The following is a 20638-nucleotide window of genomic DNA, read 5'->3' on the forward strand; positions in this document are numbered from 1 at the left end:
TTATAATTATTCAGACATTTAACAATTTTGCGAAAATACTGCGAAAATAATATTTTATGCATTTTAAATAATATATAATAACTAATTACATTTAATAACGCAAATTATAAATATCTTATTACATTAAATAAAGCAAATTATTTGATTTATTTATCATATATCATGACATTTAGGTATTGATATAATAAATAGTCTTATCTTTGAAATTAAATATCCTTCTGAATATATTATCATTTTTGTGTTCAATCATATTTTATTTGTGTTATTGATTTTCAATTACTTACTTTAGTAAGATTTTAAACACAGACATTATTTTATATTTTCAAAAAATATAACTAAATCTTTAATAAAATATAAATATTTAAATATTTAAATATAATTGTTTTATGTATTGTTACAATTTTTAAAGAAAGGACTTGTCCAAAAAATACACTATTATATCGTGTAATTGTATTGATTGTAGAAAAGACTTGTCATATTAATAAATAAATTATATTTTTTGAAAATTTTAATATTATGTTACTCAATAATTTAAAACAAAATGTTTATATTTTTTATATTAAAGTAATCAGTTTTTAGATAATATCCCTAAATAAATGCCTTTCTAAATCATTTATCTCAATATATTATTAATCTAAATTAATTATAAAAAAACTAATTAATATTATAAAATAATGTCAAATTCTTAATATGACAAAACCTTTTTTTATTAATATAGAAATAGTACACTATATTAGTTTAATACTTAACTGGAAATACAATATGCATCTAAATTAAATAAATATTAAAAGTTCAAAAAATATCAAAATTGATGTTTTACAGTATTTAAACGGTATAATACTAATAGTAAAAAATAATGAGATTTTAAATAATAAAATTATTTTGAATGCTTTGATATCATATTTTGTATAAAATAACAAATAAATTCAATAATGACTATATTTCACAAGTCATTTATTAGCAAAATAACAAAAATAACAAAACATTACATTAGATGAAAAATTACAATATTATAGATCTAAATATTTCCTTAAATTATTATTTATTTAATCAAACTATACTATTATTATATACAGTAGTCTTATGTAACTATAATGAAATTATAATACTATAGCTAAATAATTATACAAAATTAATTTTTATTTTTATTAGTTTTGTTTTGCTAGAAATTAGATTTTTATTATGCATGTTATCATTTATATTAATAAATAAAACAGCTATATGCTGTACTATGCATAAAGCTATATTATAATTTATAAAGATAATAAATAAATAAATTGATAATTAAAATTGTGAATAATTTCATTATTTATAAATTTAAAAAACTCATATAACAGAGTATAACTTTATTTGAGATATTATTACTAAAAATTTTCATTTAATAAAAATACTTCTTCGGCAACAAATTGTTTTGACACTCAATTAGAATGACATTCATTAGAAATACACAACATTTTTGGACAGACATTCAAATGTTAATTAAAAGTTATATATAATTACTGTATGACAACCAAACACAACACACAGTATATTATAGAATAGAAAATATATCTAAAAATACGTTAAGTGATGACTTTATTTGCATTAAATAATTTATCATTTAAGCATAAATTTATTATCAATTTAATTTTTTAACTAAATTATAACTATTTTTTATTAATAATCTAATGAATCTCAAAATAAACTATTTTTGAGAATAACTTCTATTTGTATTGAAATTGAATTAAAATATTTTATTTGAAAATATGATTTTTTTTATGAAAGTATACATTGGTTTAAGAATTGATTTTGAATGTATAAAAGCACTAATATATAATATTAACATTTCAAAAGTTTATTATAAATATTTTTTAAATAAATTTAGAATTTTATTTGATTTTAAAGTGTTTTAAGAAATCTTTTTATCGGTGTAATTGAATATTTATAAATTTTTACTAAAAATTAATATAATTTAATATAATAATTCTAAAATAAAAGCGTTTTTATTTTTAACACTATAAAAATTTATAAGTTAATTCTTATATATGATATCAATAAAACAAAAATCAAATTTAAATTATTTAAGATATTATATATTCAACAAAAATAATACATAAAATAATTATGTAATAAAAATAATAAAAATAAACTGAATTTTTTTCTAATTTAAAAAAATATTACATATAAAATATATTAAATTATTATTATTATTACCATAACTATATATCATAATAAAAGTTGTCATAATATTATAGCCATAAACTCGTTATATTACATCACTTGAGACAAAACAAGATTTTGGCAATACTTTTGTGAATGTAGTAGACATACAATATATCTAATTACAAACAATAGTTAAAACAATCACTTATGTATAACACTTGATATACTGTATAACATAATAAATAATGTTATGTTTAGACATTAAAGCGATTCAATTCATGATTTATGGCTATAATGCTGATAACAACAGATACCGTGTGTTACTTAAAACAATCAATAATACTTAGTCTGTATTTATTTTAAATAATTAATTACAATCATATTTTAGTATTTATTATAATTGTATACTTAATCTTCACTGTTATAAAATTTTTCAAGTTTTGACATTTAAAGTACTGTTCATTATTGTAAAATCAATTTTATATTTTAAGTTCATAAATAAAAAACTTGATATTTATATAAATGATTACAAATTATGGTAGATTATTAATTAAATTAAAAATAATATAAAGATAATTATGCTATTATATAAATTATAAGATATAATTTCGAATTATTGCATATAAATATTACATTTATACCAAACAAAAATTTACTGTTTTAGTTATTAAAAAATAACAATACTATTGAGTTATATTAAAAATAAATTTAATATAAAATACAATAAAAAGTAATGACCATTGAAAACTGATAAAAATTTTATTGGACATTTAAACATTTATTGGACGTCTAAAAAATACAAAATAAATTATGTGTTAAAACTATTGCAATGTTTGATTTCCAATTTAATGACAATACTTTGAAAAATCTTATAAATTGCAACATTTTTTATCAAAAATATTTTAATTTTAATAAATGACAACTGAATTAAAGTTCAAAAGCATTAGATATAATAAAACATTACTTCTATTTGACCGAAATATTTAGTTTCTAAGTATCAAAACTATTAAATTTTATTATAAAGTTTTTATAAAAATGTATTTAAAATATGAAATAATAAATATTTAGTTTCTTTGTTAAGACTTAAAGCTATATCAATAAATTAATTTTATTTTATATAATAAGTATATTTAGTGTTTATAGAGAACTTATTTTCAATGGTGATGAAAATATTTGTTGGCAAAGTTGTAAAACAATTCAATACGTGATTGCATTAAAATATAGCCTTAAATACCAATCTCTTAATATTCACATCATATACTTCATTGTTTGAATACATATTTGGCAATATATACGATATATATGTAGTCTTAACGTCGTTTAAACACTTTTATACTTAACTCTAAAATAGTTTTAACTTTTGCCAAATAATATACTTTTTCTTAGTTTAAAAGTTTAAAATAGATTATAAACCTTAATATAGCTTTATTATATAGTATATTATAAACAAATATGCACCACAATGTGATAATAAGCAATTTTAATATTATTAGGCATTTTATGGTATATTATTTTACAACAATTAAAATTATTATTTTGTTTTTGTCTACACAAAGTAACCAAAACTTATGTTTTATTATAATTATATATAAATTTATATATATTACAGATATACTGCATCTTAAAATTGCTTGATTCTCTAAACTTAAATCTTTTAAATCCATTATAATAAATGCATTTTTATCTAATTTAATGTTTGCTATTTTTAACAACTTAAATAAAGCAGTAATATAATTATAATTTATTCAATAGTATTACTATTGATATAAAAAAATATTTATTATGTGAAAGAGTAAAACTGTCATTTTTAAAATATTGTTATAAAAGTCATGTTTAGAAACTGAAGCAAAATTATGTCATAATATTATTATTATTATATGTTATTATATTAATATTATAACATAAATTAAGAAACACTCAAATATTTCAAAATATAAATCATTTCTCAACAAAATTAACCAAAAAAAATAGATTCTATAAATTCTATAAAATTAATATTTAGATTTTAGCTCATTTAAATGATTTTTAATGACAAAATTTAACTATTACAGACATTTAAATTATATATGTAATTAACTAATTATTTTTATTATTTTTATTTATTGTTAAATAATTAAAAATAATAATTAATTTTTAATACTGTTAAACGTATTTCACAGTAAATATGCAATTTGTAATATTTTAATATATTTAATTTGCTGACTTATTATTATATACTAAAATAAATATTTGGCTAATTAAACTAATTTTATTGATAAATTATATACTTTTATATTATTTTAAGAAAACTAAACTAACAAAAATGCAATTTAATATTTTTTCTCATTAACTTTAATTTTAGTTATAAATTATGTTGTATTTTAAATTTAATACTATTTTTATTAAAACTAAATGATATTAAAAACTCATTAATAATATAAATATAATAAATGCATAATATATACGAAAACAACAGTTTACAGGTAAACCAATTATTGTTGTCAAACACAATCAATTAAATTATAACTTGCAATACCCATAGAGATGGGTAAATAAAAATTTCTAATAAATTTCCATGAGAAAATTTCTATAGAAATTTTACTTTATTAGTATACAATAGGATATCAATAGCTATCATAATAATGCATTAGATATTCTTTACATTACACAACTATATAAATGGGATTCATATATAAAATTTATTTAATTATTAAGCTTCGGAAAAATAAAGTCAATAATGTGTCGCAATTAGTAATTATAATTAATTTTTATAAAATGTTAACATCATTAAATAAAATTTAATGTAATTAAATAGATTTATTTTGAAAATTAATTAAAACTAATAATAATATTTAGCTATTATTTGTAATTATTATTTATATTTACAAATTAACAAATATGTTAATAGCAAAATTATTATGGGGATCCAATAGACAGAAATTTCTTTTAGAAACTTTCTAGAAATTTTTCTTTTTTTGTTAACTCTAAACTCTAAATACCCGACAGCTATTCATTTGTCTTTAGTGAAGTGCTATTTGATAATAATTTATACATTATTATACAACTAAAATATATTTCAAAAGGTTAAAATATTTTATTTAAAAAACAAATACATTATATTTATAGCATTTTACAGAAAAACTTCTTAACAAATGATAAGCAGATTATTATAAACATTTAGAATATCTATACAATAATAATAAAAATTTGCTCTAAATTATAGAAAAAATAAATATTATAATCTTATAAATAGTCATTTAAATTATATTAAACATTAAAATATAAACTAAATTTCAATCAAATTAAAATTTACGATTAATTGTTTTAAAAGATGTTTATTTATTTTATTTTATTTATGTGCATATTATACACTCTATACCAGTCATTGAAAATAATTAAATTACACATATAAACTAGTACAAATAAAATTAGTAAGTATGAGTTAATCTAACTCCTTGTTTTACTACATATAAATTTTATATTACTATAAAATATCTGTTAAATTTGTAATGTAATATATGTAAACATTTAATTAATAATTCACCATGATACAAATATAAAGAATTTATTTCAAAACATTTGACACAAATATTTAGTCCAATACAAAATATTTTATACTTTTTTTATACTAATTTTTTTTAAATCATTGAATACAAAAGATATAAAATGTTTTTTGGTTTTTTGATAATTTAATAAACATGTAATAAATAATTAGAAGCAATAAAATATTAATTAAATCATAATAAGTAAATAAATTATTTATTTTATATCTTATACAAGTTTGCTATATTTTTTATAAAATGAAATTAAATTATAATTTTATAATTAACTTTATTATAATTTTTAAAATTCATTTTTGTATCATATGTATCAATAATTGTCTAATTATTTTACTTAATTATTATATCACATTTGATAAATATTATGTATATTTATAAGTTGATTATTAAAACTGAATGATGAATAACATTATTTATGTCATAAATAATTAGTCTCCATTTAATAAAAAAATTCTATAAAAAACTTATAATTAATAACATTTAATTTGATATAATTACTACTAAATATCATTTTTTTATATTAATCGTAGCAATTAATTATTTTAATAAAAATATACTGTATATTACTTTTAAAAATAAGAGGTATTAAAATAATTTTAATATTTTATATATTTTGTAAAAGAATTATTTAAAAATTATAATAAAGCAAAAAACTAATTCACACTTTATTTAAAGATTACTCAAATATATTGATTATAATTAAAAATGTTTTGCTTTATATTTAATAAAATATCGCTTATAATCTTTAATATTCTTAGATTAAATTTTATCTATATTTAATTTATTTATTATTAAATTTTTGTGTCTTAAATAATTAAGAAATGGTGAAAATTTTATATTATGTTAATTTGTTGTTTACAAGATATAAAATATTAAAATTTATTTATTACATTTTATTTTAAATTTTAGATGTTTAATTAAAATATATTTAATAATTTGAGATAATTTGATTAATAATAAAATTTTACTTTTAATCATAATATATTTTTTAAAAGTATATTAATTTAAAATAGTTGTATTAAAAAGTAATTTAAAGGTATACTATGAAAACAGTATAAATATAAATCATATTCAAACGTTAATGTAATGTATTGTAATTATATATATATATATATATATATATATATATATATATATATATATATATATATATATATATATAGTATTGCATACAATTAATACAATAATCATCAAACTCTATGCTTTAAAATAAATAAAAATTTATATATTTAATGCTAAAACCATACGAAACATCATTTAAAGACAATTCCGGTTTTTGATGGTTTCGGTTCCGACAACTATTGACACACTCTATACTTATAGATGTGAATGGAGTCGAGTTTATATTCAATAGACATAATCTCTAAAACTCTGATCTATTATTACCTAAAATGAATATTTCAATGATATGTTCGGGTCTTTAATCATTTTTTATACCTAAAGATTAAACAAATCCATTGAAAGATGAATAAAGTATTGTATTCAATGAAAAAATGCGTTATTTTATATACACATAAAGCCATTTGAGTTTGAGGTCAAAAAGAGATATTTATCATTGACTTCAAATAAAATCTTTGTATAGATTAGACTAAAAACATATAAAAAATCAATATTTTGGTCAACAATATTGTATACAACAATCTATTATTTATATTTTTATAGATTATCTATATATCAATTACTGAATTGGAAACGGAATCGTTATATAATATGTTTAAGTTCTTAATTATATATTTTTGATAAAATGTAATTATTCTGATTATTATTTATAACTATTAATTATTAAATTTGTTCATTTCATTTTAATTTCAATAACATTAAACATATTCAGTAATAAATAAATGTATTAATAATTTCATATAAAGTCATTATTACTACTTAAAATTCATTTGATGTAATCTAACAAAAGTCATTTATAATTTAATCAAAATATATAAAAATTAAATACTAATATCTAATTGTTTTATTGGTAAGCATAAAATTATTGTCAGTTTCATTATTATTCAAAATATTATTAAAAATTTAGTTCAGATATGGAGTTTAGATAATGAAAATTACTATTTTTTTCAATTATTATTTTATATTTGACTCTAAATCTATTTTTCGTAACCAAAAACTAATAAATTAAAAATTACTTATTTTTAACTAAATATTATCATTTAATTGAATATTTACAATAAGTTTGTGTTTTGGTAATTTGAAAATTAAATTATTTTACTTAAAATTGTACTAAACTGTTTTATAATTATATATTATATTATTAATAATAAATGAAAAAATTTTAAAACTGATCGACACATTTGTTTAGTGATTGTATTTATAAATTAAATTTTTACATATTTTATATAAATTTAAAACTATTAATTATAATTTTCTGAAAAATTTTATAGAAAATTTCTTGAAAGTCTTTATATATTTTAATCTTTGATTATATTTCATAATAAAATAGTCTAGATTTTAATTCGCAAAAAATTGAAGTATTGTTTTTTGTAAAGTACTGTATATAATAAAACTAATATATTGTATAAATTGATCTTAAATTACAAAATTTTAAATATATAATAATTTATATGCTGAGCTATTACATTTCATACTAATTATTTTTATAAGTAAATTATTTAAATGATTATATAGTATAGCATAAAAACATATAATTATTATAATCTACTATAATTTATATTACAGTATATGACTACATTACGATATATTATACATAATGTATCCAATATTACTAACTATATTTCATCCTTTTTATCTAAATTAATAATGTGTATAAAAAATGCATTTTAATTGAATTCATTATTAAAATTATACATTAAAAAATTATAATTCTATCATACAGTATATATAATATGTAAGTAAATATTATATATAAATATTATTTTTATACAGTACCTGTATTTGCTTACATAAGTAAAAACTATACGAATAATATTGTTTTTGTAGATTTATATAAAATATAGTATATTGATATAATTTCTATTGCAGTAAAGATGAAATATTTGTTAAAATTATACAATCATAGTTTTAATAATATTTTAGTTTAAATAATTAATTGTTTTCATATTAAAATTTTTTATCATTTAAAAATATTAGACAATTTAGACTATATTTTAAATTATAGTTCTTAATATTACTTATAGAAAGTAATTTTCTTATAAATAATTATAAACTAAAGAGGAGTCCATATGTTTATGACATATACTGTATGACAGAAAACTTAATTTAGTAGATATAATATTTTGTCATTTAATGACATTTTCATCTTTTATCTATTGAGTTGTTTGCTAATAAATATAATATTAGACAGTATTATCATCATCAACAACAACAGTAACAAAATAAATATATTGATTTCAGTTAACAAACAATAATTTAATTTATATTATTGTTGTTTTATAAAATAAAAATTTATAACTCATTTAAATGCAAGTAAAACGTTGTCTTATTGTTGTTAATGTTAATCTGTTGCTAATATAAAACGAAGTCTCAGTCAACCAAATGCCAGTATTTAAGACATAAAACACATAAAAGTGAAGTAATAATAAAAATGTTTAAAAATATAGGAGTGCTATAAGTAAAGCACTGGATATACGTATTGTAACAGTAATGAGATATTTAAAAGAAAAGTTAATCTTTTTATTAATAGAATATTCTGTAAGGGATTCACTCATTCACTGAAGTGTCAAATGAGTGAATGAAATGCAATTTTTAGTTAACATGTTTGTTGAATAAAAACAAAAAATTCACTTTAAGTTTTAAATAATTTCTTGAAATTCAATCTTTTAATATAACTAGTGATGTACAGTATGTATCTATGTATGTGTATGTGTATGTGTATGTGTATGTGTATGTGTATGTGTATGTGTATGTGTATGTGTATGTGTATGTGTATGTGTATGTGTATGTGTATGTGTATGTGTATGTGTATGTGTATGTGTATGTGTATGTGTATGTGTATGTGTATGTGTATGTGTATGTGTATGTGTATGTGTATGTGTATGTGTATGTGTATGTGTATGTGTATGTGTATGTGTATGTGTATGTGTATGTGTATGTGTATGTGTATGTGTATGTGTATGTGTATGTGTATGTGTATGTGTATGTGTATGTGTATGTGTATGTGTATGTGTATGTGTATGTGTATGTGTATGTGTATGTGTATGTGTATGTGTATGTGTATGTGTATGTGTATGTGTATGTGTATGTGTATGTGTATGTGTATGTGTATGTGTATGTGTATGTGTATGTGTATGTGTATGTGTATGTGTATGTGTATGTGTATGTGTATGTGTATGTGTATGTGTATGTGTATGTGTATGTGTATGTGTGCTGACTCATTCACAATCATTTACTTACTCTTTATACAATAAAATTCATACATAGGATTGAAAACATCAACTGAATAACATATAATCATTTATATTTAGAGCTTAATTCTCGACGTTATAATAAATACTATACAATACTGTTATTATAACACATAAATGAAATAATATAATACCCATTATTAATATGTTTACTGAAAACTCAATTTTATAAATTGTTTGAATGCTTTTGCTATCTTTCATTCAATTTTCTCATAATTCATATTTTTACCATTTTCACAACATTTCCATTGAGTTTTAAAATATATTATTGAATATATAAAAGTATATAATTTATAATAAGTTAAATATTAATGCAACTTAAAATTTATACTAAATTTAAGTGGTTTTTTAAGCGTTTAATATTATTTGCATAATTATAAAATACAGGTATATTTTAATAATTGGTATTTAATTTTAAAATAATAATTTCATTTATTCTTTTATTTTATATATTTAGTATTAACTAAACAAACTAATTTAAAATATTGTTAAGTAATCATTTTGTAACTTATTTATTATTATTACTGTATATTATAGTATGATAAGTATAATATAAATTATGAATATCTAGAAATAAATGTTATAATCGTATTAGTATATAGTATACTATACAACATTAAGTACTTGTATTATCTAAAAATATTGACCGTTAAGTGTCGTATTGACTTTAATTAACGTGTATTTTAATGAACTCATATAAAATACTATGAAAAATTAAATGAGGCGTTAATTATCTTTATGTTGTTGTATAATATAATTTATAGTATAATATTTATGTATAGTTTGGTTATAATGTGCTACACTTTTTTATGCCACACATCACTTTATTATCTCTCAATTGAAAAATAAATCTCAACATAAAAATAATTTTAATAAAAACAAATTATGTTATATAAAGCAATTATCAGCGGAAGTAATAAGATTTGTGTAAAAATAAAATATAAGTAATAATAAAAATTTATAGCAATCTAAGTATTTCAACACTTATGTAGAGACAATTAGTTAAAAATATGTTATTCAATAATTTGCATACATTTTGACAAAAACAATTAAAAACAATGCAAATGTTATCATTTAAATATTTAATTATGTTTTATATAATATTTCTCTGTGATTAACATACTAATTACTACAATACTTTATACCTCTATATTCAGTTTTATTTCAACAAAAAATATATTTTTTATTTGTATATAATAAGTAAATTATCAGTGAATCCATATTATTTATCAAAATAATTGGGTGCGTCAATACTTTAAAATATTATTATTTTATTTATATTATTAAAATTATTAATAAAATTTTACGATATATAACAAACTAAGAATTGGGCTATTATTAAGCCGTATACAGTAATCAAAAACACTACATTACTCATTGTATAATTTAATTATAATCGGCCTACAGTTGCATTTATTAGCTAATATACTACATTAATGGCATAAATACTATTTTATGAAAGAAAGTGATATAGAGAGAGAGAGAGAGAGAGAGAGAGAGAGAGAGAGAGAGAATCCATAGTATATATGTCCATCATTTGTCTCTCACTTATGCAATGCTATGTAATGTTTGTTCATTTGATTGCTGAGCTATTTTGCTCTACTTTTTTTTTGGTTCATTCACTACATAACCAAATAGTACAACAATGAGACCAAAACATACATAACATACATGTGTTGTGTCTGACTGACTGATGCAACACTAAACATACACTCTTTCTAATCTAATTTACTATAAGAAACCATTATATCAATATATATATATATATATATATATATATATAACATCTACACAAATACAATATATATCAAGTTGTATACATAAAGGGATATAATGTATTTATATAATGATCATAGTTTCCATCCTTTTATTATAAATATATTTGAACTGCAATTCAAGTAAAATTGTATTATATTTTAATATACATTTTGCTTATAATAATTGAAATACTGTACAAATTGTTTTATGTTGTTTATAAGTTAAAACAAAATTTAATATATGATGTGTAATTAGTTTATATATGGTTTCTCAACTAAATAATTATATAAATACGTCTAAAAATAATAAAATAAATCAATAAAATGTGTAATATAGTAATTATATAGATGTATACTACACTATAAATTGTATAACAAACAAGATTTAGACGTTTTGATAAAATCATTGTAAACTTTAACAAATAAATAAAAATAAATATTTGTTTAGAGTTTACATCAAATATGACGTATTGTTAGATAAAAATAATTCAGTGATTGTTATAACACTTACTTGAGCTGATGGTGGCGGTGGAGGTGCAGGAAGTGGTGGAGCAGCTGAAGGGGGCGACACTATAGGGAAACCAAAAAGAGGACCCAAAGATGTGACCGCATTTTGTCTATCGATTATCAATCGGGGAAACATAGCTATACTTTAAATATTTATTTGTTTTATTGGTTTGTTTCACTTGATATCTTCAATCGATTCTCTGATCACTCTATGCTCTCAATAGGCTTAAAGTCAAATGTTTGCCAAAAAGTTGAATACAATAATTATTAAAATAAATATTAACAATCAATAATCAATTACTTTTTAAATGATAATTTTTTCACTTTTTATAACAAATCAAAGTAGTATAACTTATAATACAATTTTTATAATTATAAATTCTTAACAAACATTTAATTGCTTTATGAAACAAAAAATATTTTAATTGTATGAAAGAGTGAGTAAAATAAATAAAACAAAGATTTGGCACTCAATTGATGGTGTCTTGTGTTGAGTCAAATGTTGGTCTCATTTACGATATGTCTTAAAGTGTTTTATCGCGTATTTCAGCAAAAATTATTTATAGTTTATATCTTAGTTATACAGCTTAGTTATACAGTTATATGTAATATTACTGTAAATTATAATAAGATTCCAATGCTATAGTCGTACAAACAATTGTTATATGAGTTTAACTTATAGTATAGCCATAGATACATAGTATGATAAGAGAGCATTAATAAGAGAGAAATATATAGATTGAGAGAGAATGAGAGAGAATGAGAGAGAATGAGAGAGAATGAGAGAGAATGAGAGAGAATGAGAGAGAATGAGAGAGAATGAGAGAGAATGAGAGAGAATGAGAGAGAATGAGAGAGAATGAGAGAGAATGAGAGAGAAAGAGAGAGAGAGAGAATGAGAGAGAATGAGAGAGAATGAGAGAGAATGAGAGAGAATGAGAGAGAATGAGAGAGAATGAGAGAGAATGAGAGAGAATGAGAGAGAATGAGAGAGAATGAGAGAGAATGAGAGAGAATGAGAGAGAATGAGAGAGAATGAGAGAGAATGAGAGAGAATGAGAGAGAATGAGAGAGAATGAGAGAGAATGAGAGAGAATGAGAGAGAATGAGAGAGAATGAGAGAGAATGAGAGAGAATGAGAGAGAATGAGAGAGAATGAGAGAGAATGAAAGAGCAGTTTATTTGATTTGAAACAACAGTACACAAGTCTTAGACATTTAGCATCTCTTTCTTAGCGTTCAGAAAACAATGTTATGAATGTGTTGACTACTAGTTGTGCACTAAAGTAACGCCAAAAGCCGTCTCCTCCTAACTAACCGTACTTTCAAACAAAACCTCTGAAAAGATATGAAGTGATGTACGTATTGCGCAAACATATGAAGAGTCGACCTTAAGGTTGTCACGAGCAACAGGTTCAGCTATGGCACCGGTAGACATACTTATATATACCGTATACAGTATGATATAATCGGTTCAACATTATTAGGCAAAGTATAATACAGTATATTATATAAATGATTATATAAAGGCATTCAAAACATATTGAATCTTCTCTCTCACGCTTCACTGTTATATTGAATATATTTGAGTTTTTATGATATTATAGTATATTATTGTATAGATTATAGAGTGATGTACGACAACAGCATTCAAGCGGTTTCACCGCAAACACTACAATTGAATTTGATTTTATGGCAAATATTACACATTTACATCACTTCATCAAAAAGTCAATGCTTTAAGATTTTCTACTGAATTTTAGCCAAATATCTTATATAGTTTTTGACATCAATTATTGAACATACAGTATATTAGTCTCAGACTTAATAGCTTTATTTTATTTATAAATACTATATATTATTAACTTATTTAATACTTTATATAATATATTATTTACGGTATATATAGTATAATATACTGTGTATAAAAAATAAAGTATTCTGTATATACAGTATATTATACACTACTGAATATTTTGATATCATTTTTTGAAATTTACAGCAAATTCATGTCAACATTATTTATAACACAAATAGCTATTAGTTTAGCAATTTTGAATATGTTATACTCAAATGTTTATATTATATTATATTTATAAATATAGTATATATTTATATTTTATTAATTTTTAAAAATTAACACTAATTTTGGACATTTAGCGTAAACACGTGAAAAATTATTGCAATACATTGATGTTATACACTGTAATATACAGTACTGTAAATTTAGTATACAGTATAACCCATTATAACTATTTAAGTCATCTCTTATATTAACATCAACACAACTAACATATAATTAATTAGTTTGTGTTTGTTTTTATAAAATCTTAGATAAATAAATATAAATTTATATATAATTTATTTAAAACATACATACTTTAGTGTAAATAAATTATGTCCACATTATTTGTCAAATTTTAAAAACTAGAAATTTTTATTTTAATATAATGTGTTTAATTTTTATACAATAATAATAATATTAAAATTTAGAAATTATTTTTATTTATTAAATTTTAATAATATTATTTAAATAAATATTACAAAAAATCTAGTTAAAATATTTTATGTACAGTATTTTATTTTTTTTATAAATATTAAACACATTATATTACTGAAATTTTACAGTAAATAAATAAAAATATTACAGTAAAATTGAAATAAATTTCTTACAAATATTATACAGTATTATGTTGAGTTGTATCAAATTAATGATTTTTATATTTTTGGTTTTAAGTCTCATAATATAATACATCAGAAGATTATTAAAAGATATTAATATACAGTTTTTGAGTGTAAACCTGATGTTATGCCATAATTTACAAAAACATTTATCATAAACTTAATGAGTTGTCATATAATTATAAAATTATTGTTATATTACATGTGGTTTAATACAATACAATATGTCGTATTCTTTTAATATAAATTTAATGAATATAACAATATTGTAATTAATATTTAATATATATTTAACAAATCTATTTTTAACGAAAAAATGAATGTATTTTAAATTATATATAATTCTTAATATTTACAATAAAACTATATTTTTTTAAATAATATTATTAAATTACAGTAACTCTACTTTTCATCAATTTTATATATATATATATATAGTTAAAGTATTTCTTTTAATAACACTTAAGTAACTTTAATTTATATAAAAGCCCTACAGTTTGGTTTACCATTAAATTTATTTAACAAGTTTTGATTTTTCAAATATTTACTGTAATATATAAATATAAATAATGCACTTATATTTAGAAATATTAATATTAAAACTATGAGTTAATCTATAAAAGTGACAACAATTTGCCTTATATTCTTGTGATTCACTAAATTAAGCCTAAAATGCAATATCTTATAAAGTTTTGTCACGTTTTACTTAATTTACATTTAGAGCTGAAATCTTTACTTTTGGCACAAATTCTCTTTTATTTTTAGCCTTTAAATTGTTTGTTATACTGAATACCATTTTTATTGATTGATATATACTAACAATTATATTAAATCAGACGTTATAATCCACTATTGAAATTGAAATACAAAAAAGTAAAATATTTTTAGATATATTATAAAATTATAATTATTTTAAAAATTATATTTAAAAAAAGTAAATGTTAATAACAACAGAAACCAGTTGATAATGCTAGAAAGCATTGCCAGAAACCAACTTTAATGACATAAATTACTTTTTATAAATTCATATTAAGTTATAATTAGAATATTCATTGTTTCTAATCATTAGTCAATATGAGTCATAATATAACCAAAATATAAAATTTATTGTTAATAAACATCAGTCCATATGAGTTGTATTATAACTAGGGTTAGATTGAGATTCCCAGGGAGGGAAGTTCCCAAATAAAATCCCTCCAATTTTCCCGGAAAATATGGAAAATATATTATATTCCCTCCTTGATCGTTAGAAAGGGAATATATAATTTGTCATACATTAAAAAGTACTTAATCTCAATGACTATGTGCTTCAATTGGGACCAGTATGTTAGTAATAACTCAATCAAAATATGATTCAAATATTATTAAATATTTAGTAAAAACATTAAATACATTTTGTAGACATTTACTATACAAACGTGTTTTTAATTAAACATTATGTAATGTGAGTTAGGGTACGATAGGTGGTACCACAAGGAAATGTCTTCCCAGGGAATTCCCAGGGAACAGGGAATATAAGGAACTTATGGAAAATAAGACGAGGGAGGGAATCTGATCTAACCCTAATTATAACCAATATATTCATTAATAATATATTGTAGTCCTTATGAGTATAATCATGATATAACTAAAATATTCATTGTTTATAATCATTATTCTGTATGAGTAATACTGTATTATACCTAAAATAATTTAATTACTATGAGTTATATTATATTTATTTTATAATTAAATAATTATTTTAATTTCACTCTTAAAACTTTTAAATAACTGTTAATCCATTTGACTATTAATGTAAACATATGACACTTGTTATGACAATCTTATTCTAAATTTGAAAATATTATATGAATTTATAGTCAAAATTTTAAGTTTGTTTTTTATAATTTGGCCGCCATTTTGAATATGAATCACTCCTGAAAAGATGAGTCCTTTTTTATAGTGATATCCTATACATTATTTTCGATGTTCTAATCGAATCTAATGTCGAAATATTAAAATTAGCAAAATTATTGACAAAACAGACATACATTCTATAAAACAATTTTTCAAAATTTGTTTAAAAATTATAATATACTGTAATAGTTTGTTATTAATTTTTAATTTCTATATTTTTTTTATTTTCTATAATTTTTATTGATTATCGGTAAACACAATTCATTTTTCAAATTATAATATAATATTATTGTAATAAAACGAAAACATTTATCATTAATATTTTAAATAATTAATGTTTAATAATTTATTTTTTTTAATACAACAAATTTTTACAGTATATCTGATAGTATAAGCGTTTACTTGTATAACGATAATACATAAACTTTAATATTTATAAATTATTTGTTTATTGAAATACTGATTACAGTATATTTTATGCGTTATTATAAAAATAGATGAAATTGTGAATATATGAGACATATATCTAATTATTTTTCCCAAATCTTAGTTGAAATATAAGACTAATTTTTTATTTGTTTTGATGTCTCTTGTGTTTGATTGTATGATATCTTAGATTTCATGCGATAGAGTATTACTGTACTGTATATCTAATTATTATATATTATATTAAGATATCATTGAATTATAGTATGTTTCTAATCAACACTACAACTAAACAATACAACTAATATTATTATAAGATTTATCGTTATATTTTAAAAATGATATAAATTAAACAAATTAATTAACAAATAATAAACTTATTCAAGATATTCTATATTTGTAGTATATTATATATTCAACTACTATATACCGTATATATATATATATATCAGGGTTAAGCAAGGTTTTGGATTTTAGGGGGGGGTAGACCGGGGTAAAATTTACAAAATTCTCAAAAAATCTTGGGGGGGGGTATTGGGTGGGGTAAGATTTTTATTGCATTTTTAAACGGCAATTTTTTCAAAAATCCAAAATCAAGGGGGGGTCTAGAGAAAATTCCATAAAAATTCCTTAAGTTCCCGAATATTCCCATGTAAATTCAATAAAATTCCCATAAGATCCCGTATAAATTCCCGGGAAAATAGGTAAAATTAACAAAAACATAAATTTTAACAAAAAATAAATATTTTTAAAAAAAAATTTTAAAAATTAATAAAAACAAATTTTAACAAAAAAAATAATGTATTTAAGATTTAAAAATAGTTGATAAAAGCATTAATGATACACTATGAGTTATTCTTAGTATTTTAATAATTTTTAACTTTTAACATAATTAATTTTTTAAACAATACTTAATGTTTAGTTTGTTATATATTTTTATTTTTATACAAATACTGACTGAATACTACTTATTTAACTCAAATTTCGTTAAAGTTTAATTATATTAAGTACAAAATTGAAAATATTTTTAAATTTTTTATTTAAAAATTAAAAATTATTAATAAAAACAAGTATTTATTGTTTTATTAACTTCTTAAACTTATATTTAAATTGTAATATGATTACTCTTTTCAACAAATATGTAATTTTTAATTTTTTAGGTTATTTTAATTAAAATAATGTTATTTTTGATGAGTTTTAACGTTATTTTAACTATTTTTAATCAATAATTAGATTTTTATAAATATTGAGAACATAAAAATACTTACTAAAATAGTATCATCTAAAATTAAAATTTTTATAAATTTCAAAAAAATTTTCGGCGCCTKCGGCGCCGAAATTTTAGGGGGGGGGTCATTTCTCCTCGTTTTTAAGCGACAATATTTTCAATTTGGTCAAAAAGTCTAGGTGGGGTAAAATCCCAATTTCTCGATCTTAGGGGGGGGGTATTTTGGTATTACCCCCCCCCTACCCCCCCCCTTACTTAACCCTGATATATATATATATATAATTTATATCAAAGTTAAGTAAGGGGTAGGGGGTCAACATAATAACCCCCTAAGATCTATATTTTGGTTTAAACCCATACTTTTTGATCAGATTTACAAATTGTTTTTTTTGCGAATTTTTAGGGAATTTTCTCTTGACACATCTTGATTTTGGATTTTTGAAAAAATGATGTTTAAAATGCAATAAAAGACAATATCCCACGCTATACACCCACTATTTTTCGTTATTTTTGCAATTTGACCCCTTAGACCACATCTAAAATCCAAAACCTTGCTTATCACTGATATATGATGGTTGTGAAAGGTTTTCAATTTCAGGGGGATTATAGGGGGTCAAATTGTAAAAATCGTGGGTGTATAGAGTGGGATGTACTTTTATTAAATTTTAAAAACAGTATTTTTTCAAAAATCCAAAATCAAGAAGTGTCAAGAGATAATTCCTTAAATTCCCAAAAATGGCAAAAACTCGAAAAAGTTTGGGGATATAAATAGTTTGGGTCAACATTTTTTATAGTATTTATAAACAAMAATTTTTTGCCAAATTTGAGTAAATTCCTACTAAATTCTTTATAAATTCTCAATAAATAAACTAATAAAAATATTTCCAACTTAATTTATCAATACTCAAAATGTTTTTTAAAATTAAAAAATAATATTTATTTTTACAAAAAAAAAATTTAAAAATAAAGAATTGCATAAATATATATATATATTTATAACTCTTTAATTACAACAATTAATTAAAAATAAAATTATTTAGTTTTTAAGAAATTTTTATTAATTAAAAAATTAATGATATAGTACTGTATTTATCATAACATCTTAATAATAATAATAAAATTCAGAAGTCAGAAATTTAATTATTATTTTTTTATTATTTAAAATTAATAAAAGTCAGAAATAATTATTAATTAATTCTAAATAATCAATTTAAGAATATCTCTTTATAATACTATATTGAACCTTAATTAACACATTTTATTATAAAGTTTAAAAAATATTAAAATATAATTATATGCTAAAAATTTGAGTTTCGACTTTTAAAATGAAATAAAATATATACAATATTATCTTTTATAAAGAGCTAAAAAATAAAACAAAATATTTTTCTGAAAAATTAGTGGGAATTTATTAGGGAACTTTTTTCCTTTATAGTGATGCCCGAACTCTACATACGTAATATTTGGTGCTGAAATTTGGTAGGTGCTCCTTTATTTTTTGACTTTAGGCAGTGGGAGTAAAAACTAAAAAATCTCGATCTCAGGTGGGGTAAGATGGCCTTACCCTACCCTAACCCCCCTTTCGCAACCCTTATATATATAGTGACTCAAAATTTGTTATCTCTATTGCAATATAATTATAAAATAAATGTATTCCTAATATACTCCTCTGTCTATTTAACTCCTTTTGTTATTTTCATTTGGCAGTCATATACATGAGTGATGTCTAACTTTAATTAAATGTATAACACGTTTCAAACTGAGATCTATTACTCAAACTTAATGAATGTTTAATAAAAGTGACCAAAAATACAAACAAACAAAAAACAAAATAATTAATTTTTTTATTGATCTGATTATAAAATTGTTTTTTTACTATATATTATTTTTTATAATAATAATGGTTTAATTGAATATAATTTGTACACAAATCTAGATTTTGAAATAAATTACCGGTAATGTAAAATATGACCTTTTATTTTCATCAATGATCTTAAGTATATTAGTTAAACTATACTGTATATCACTTTACTAACTGTTAATCTAATTAATAAAAAATATTCACATGTTATTTAAAACAATACTATAGATA

The 20638-nt window shown here is 20.0% G+C and overlaps 1 protein-coding gene across 1 annotated transcript in view; it reads right to left on the bottom strand.

Annotated features, from left to right (window-relative positions):
* LOC128962785 (RNA binding protein fox-1 homolog 1-like) overlaps nucleotides 1-12451 on the bottom strand; it is a 35984-nt gene extending 23533 nt beyond the window's left edge. The window contains exon 1 of the mRNA XM_054309221.1: nucleotides 12320-12451. Within this exon, the coding sequence (XP_054165196.1) occupies nucleotides 12320-12451 (132 nt within the window). The remainder of the gene's footprint in view (nucleotides 1-12319) is intronic.
* Nucleotides 12452-20638: the final 8187 nt, after the last annotated feature.

This window comes from Oppia nitens, unplaced genomic scaffold (assembly GCF_028296485.1).
Source record: "Oppia nitens isolate AA-2021 unplaced genomic scaffold, nextdenovo-longstitch-racon4-pilon3 scaffold10_pilon_pilon_pilon, whole genome shotgun sequence".
Lineage (NCBI taxonomy): Eukaryota > Metazoa > Arthropoda > Arachnida > Sarcoptiformes > Oppiidae > Oppia > Oppia nitens.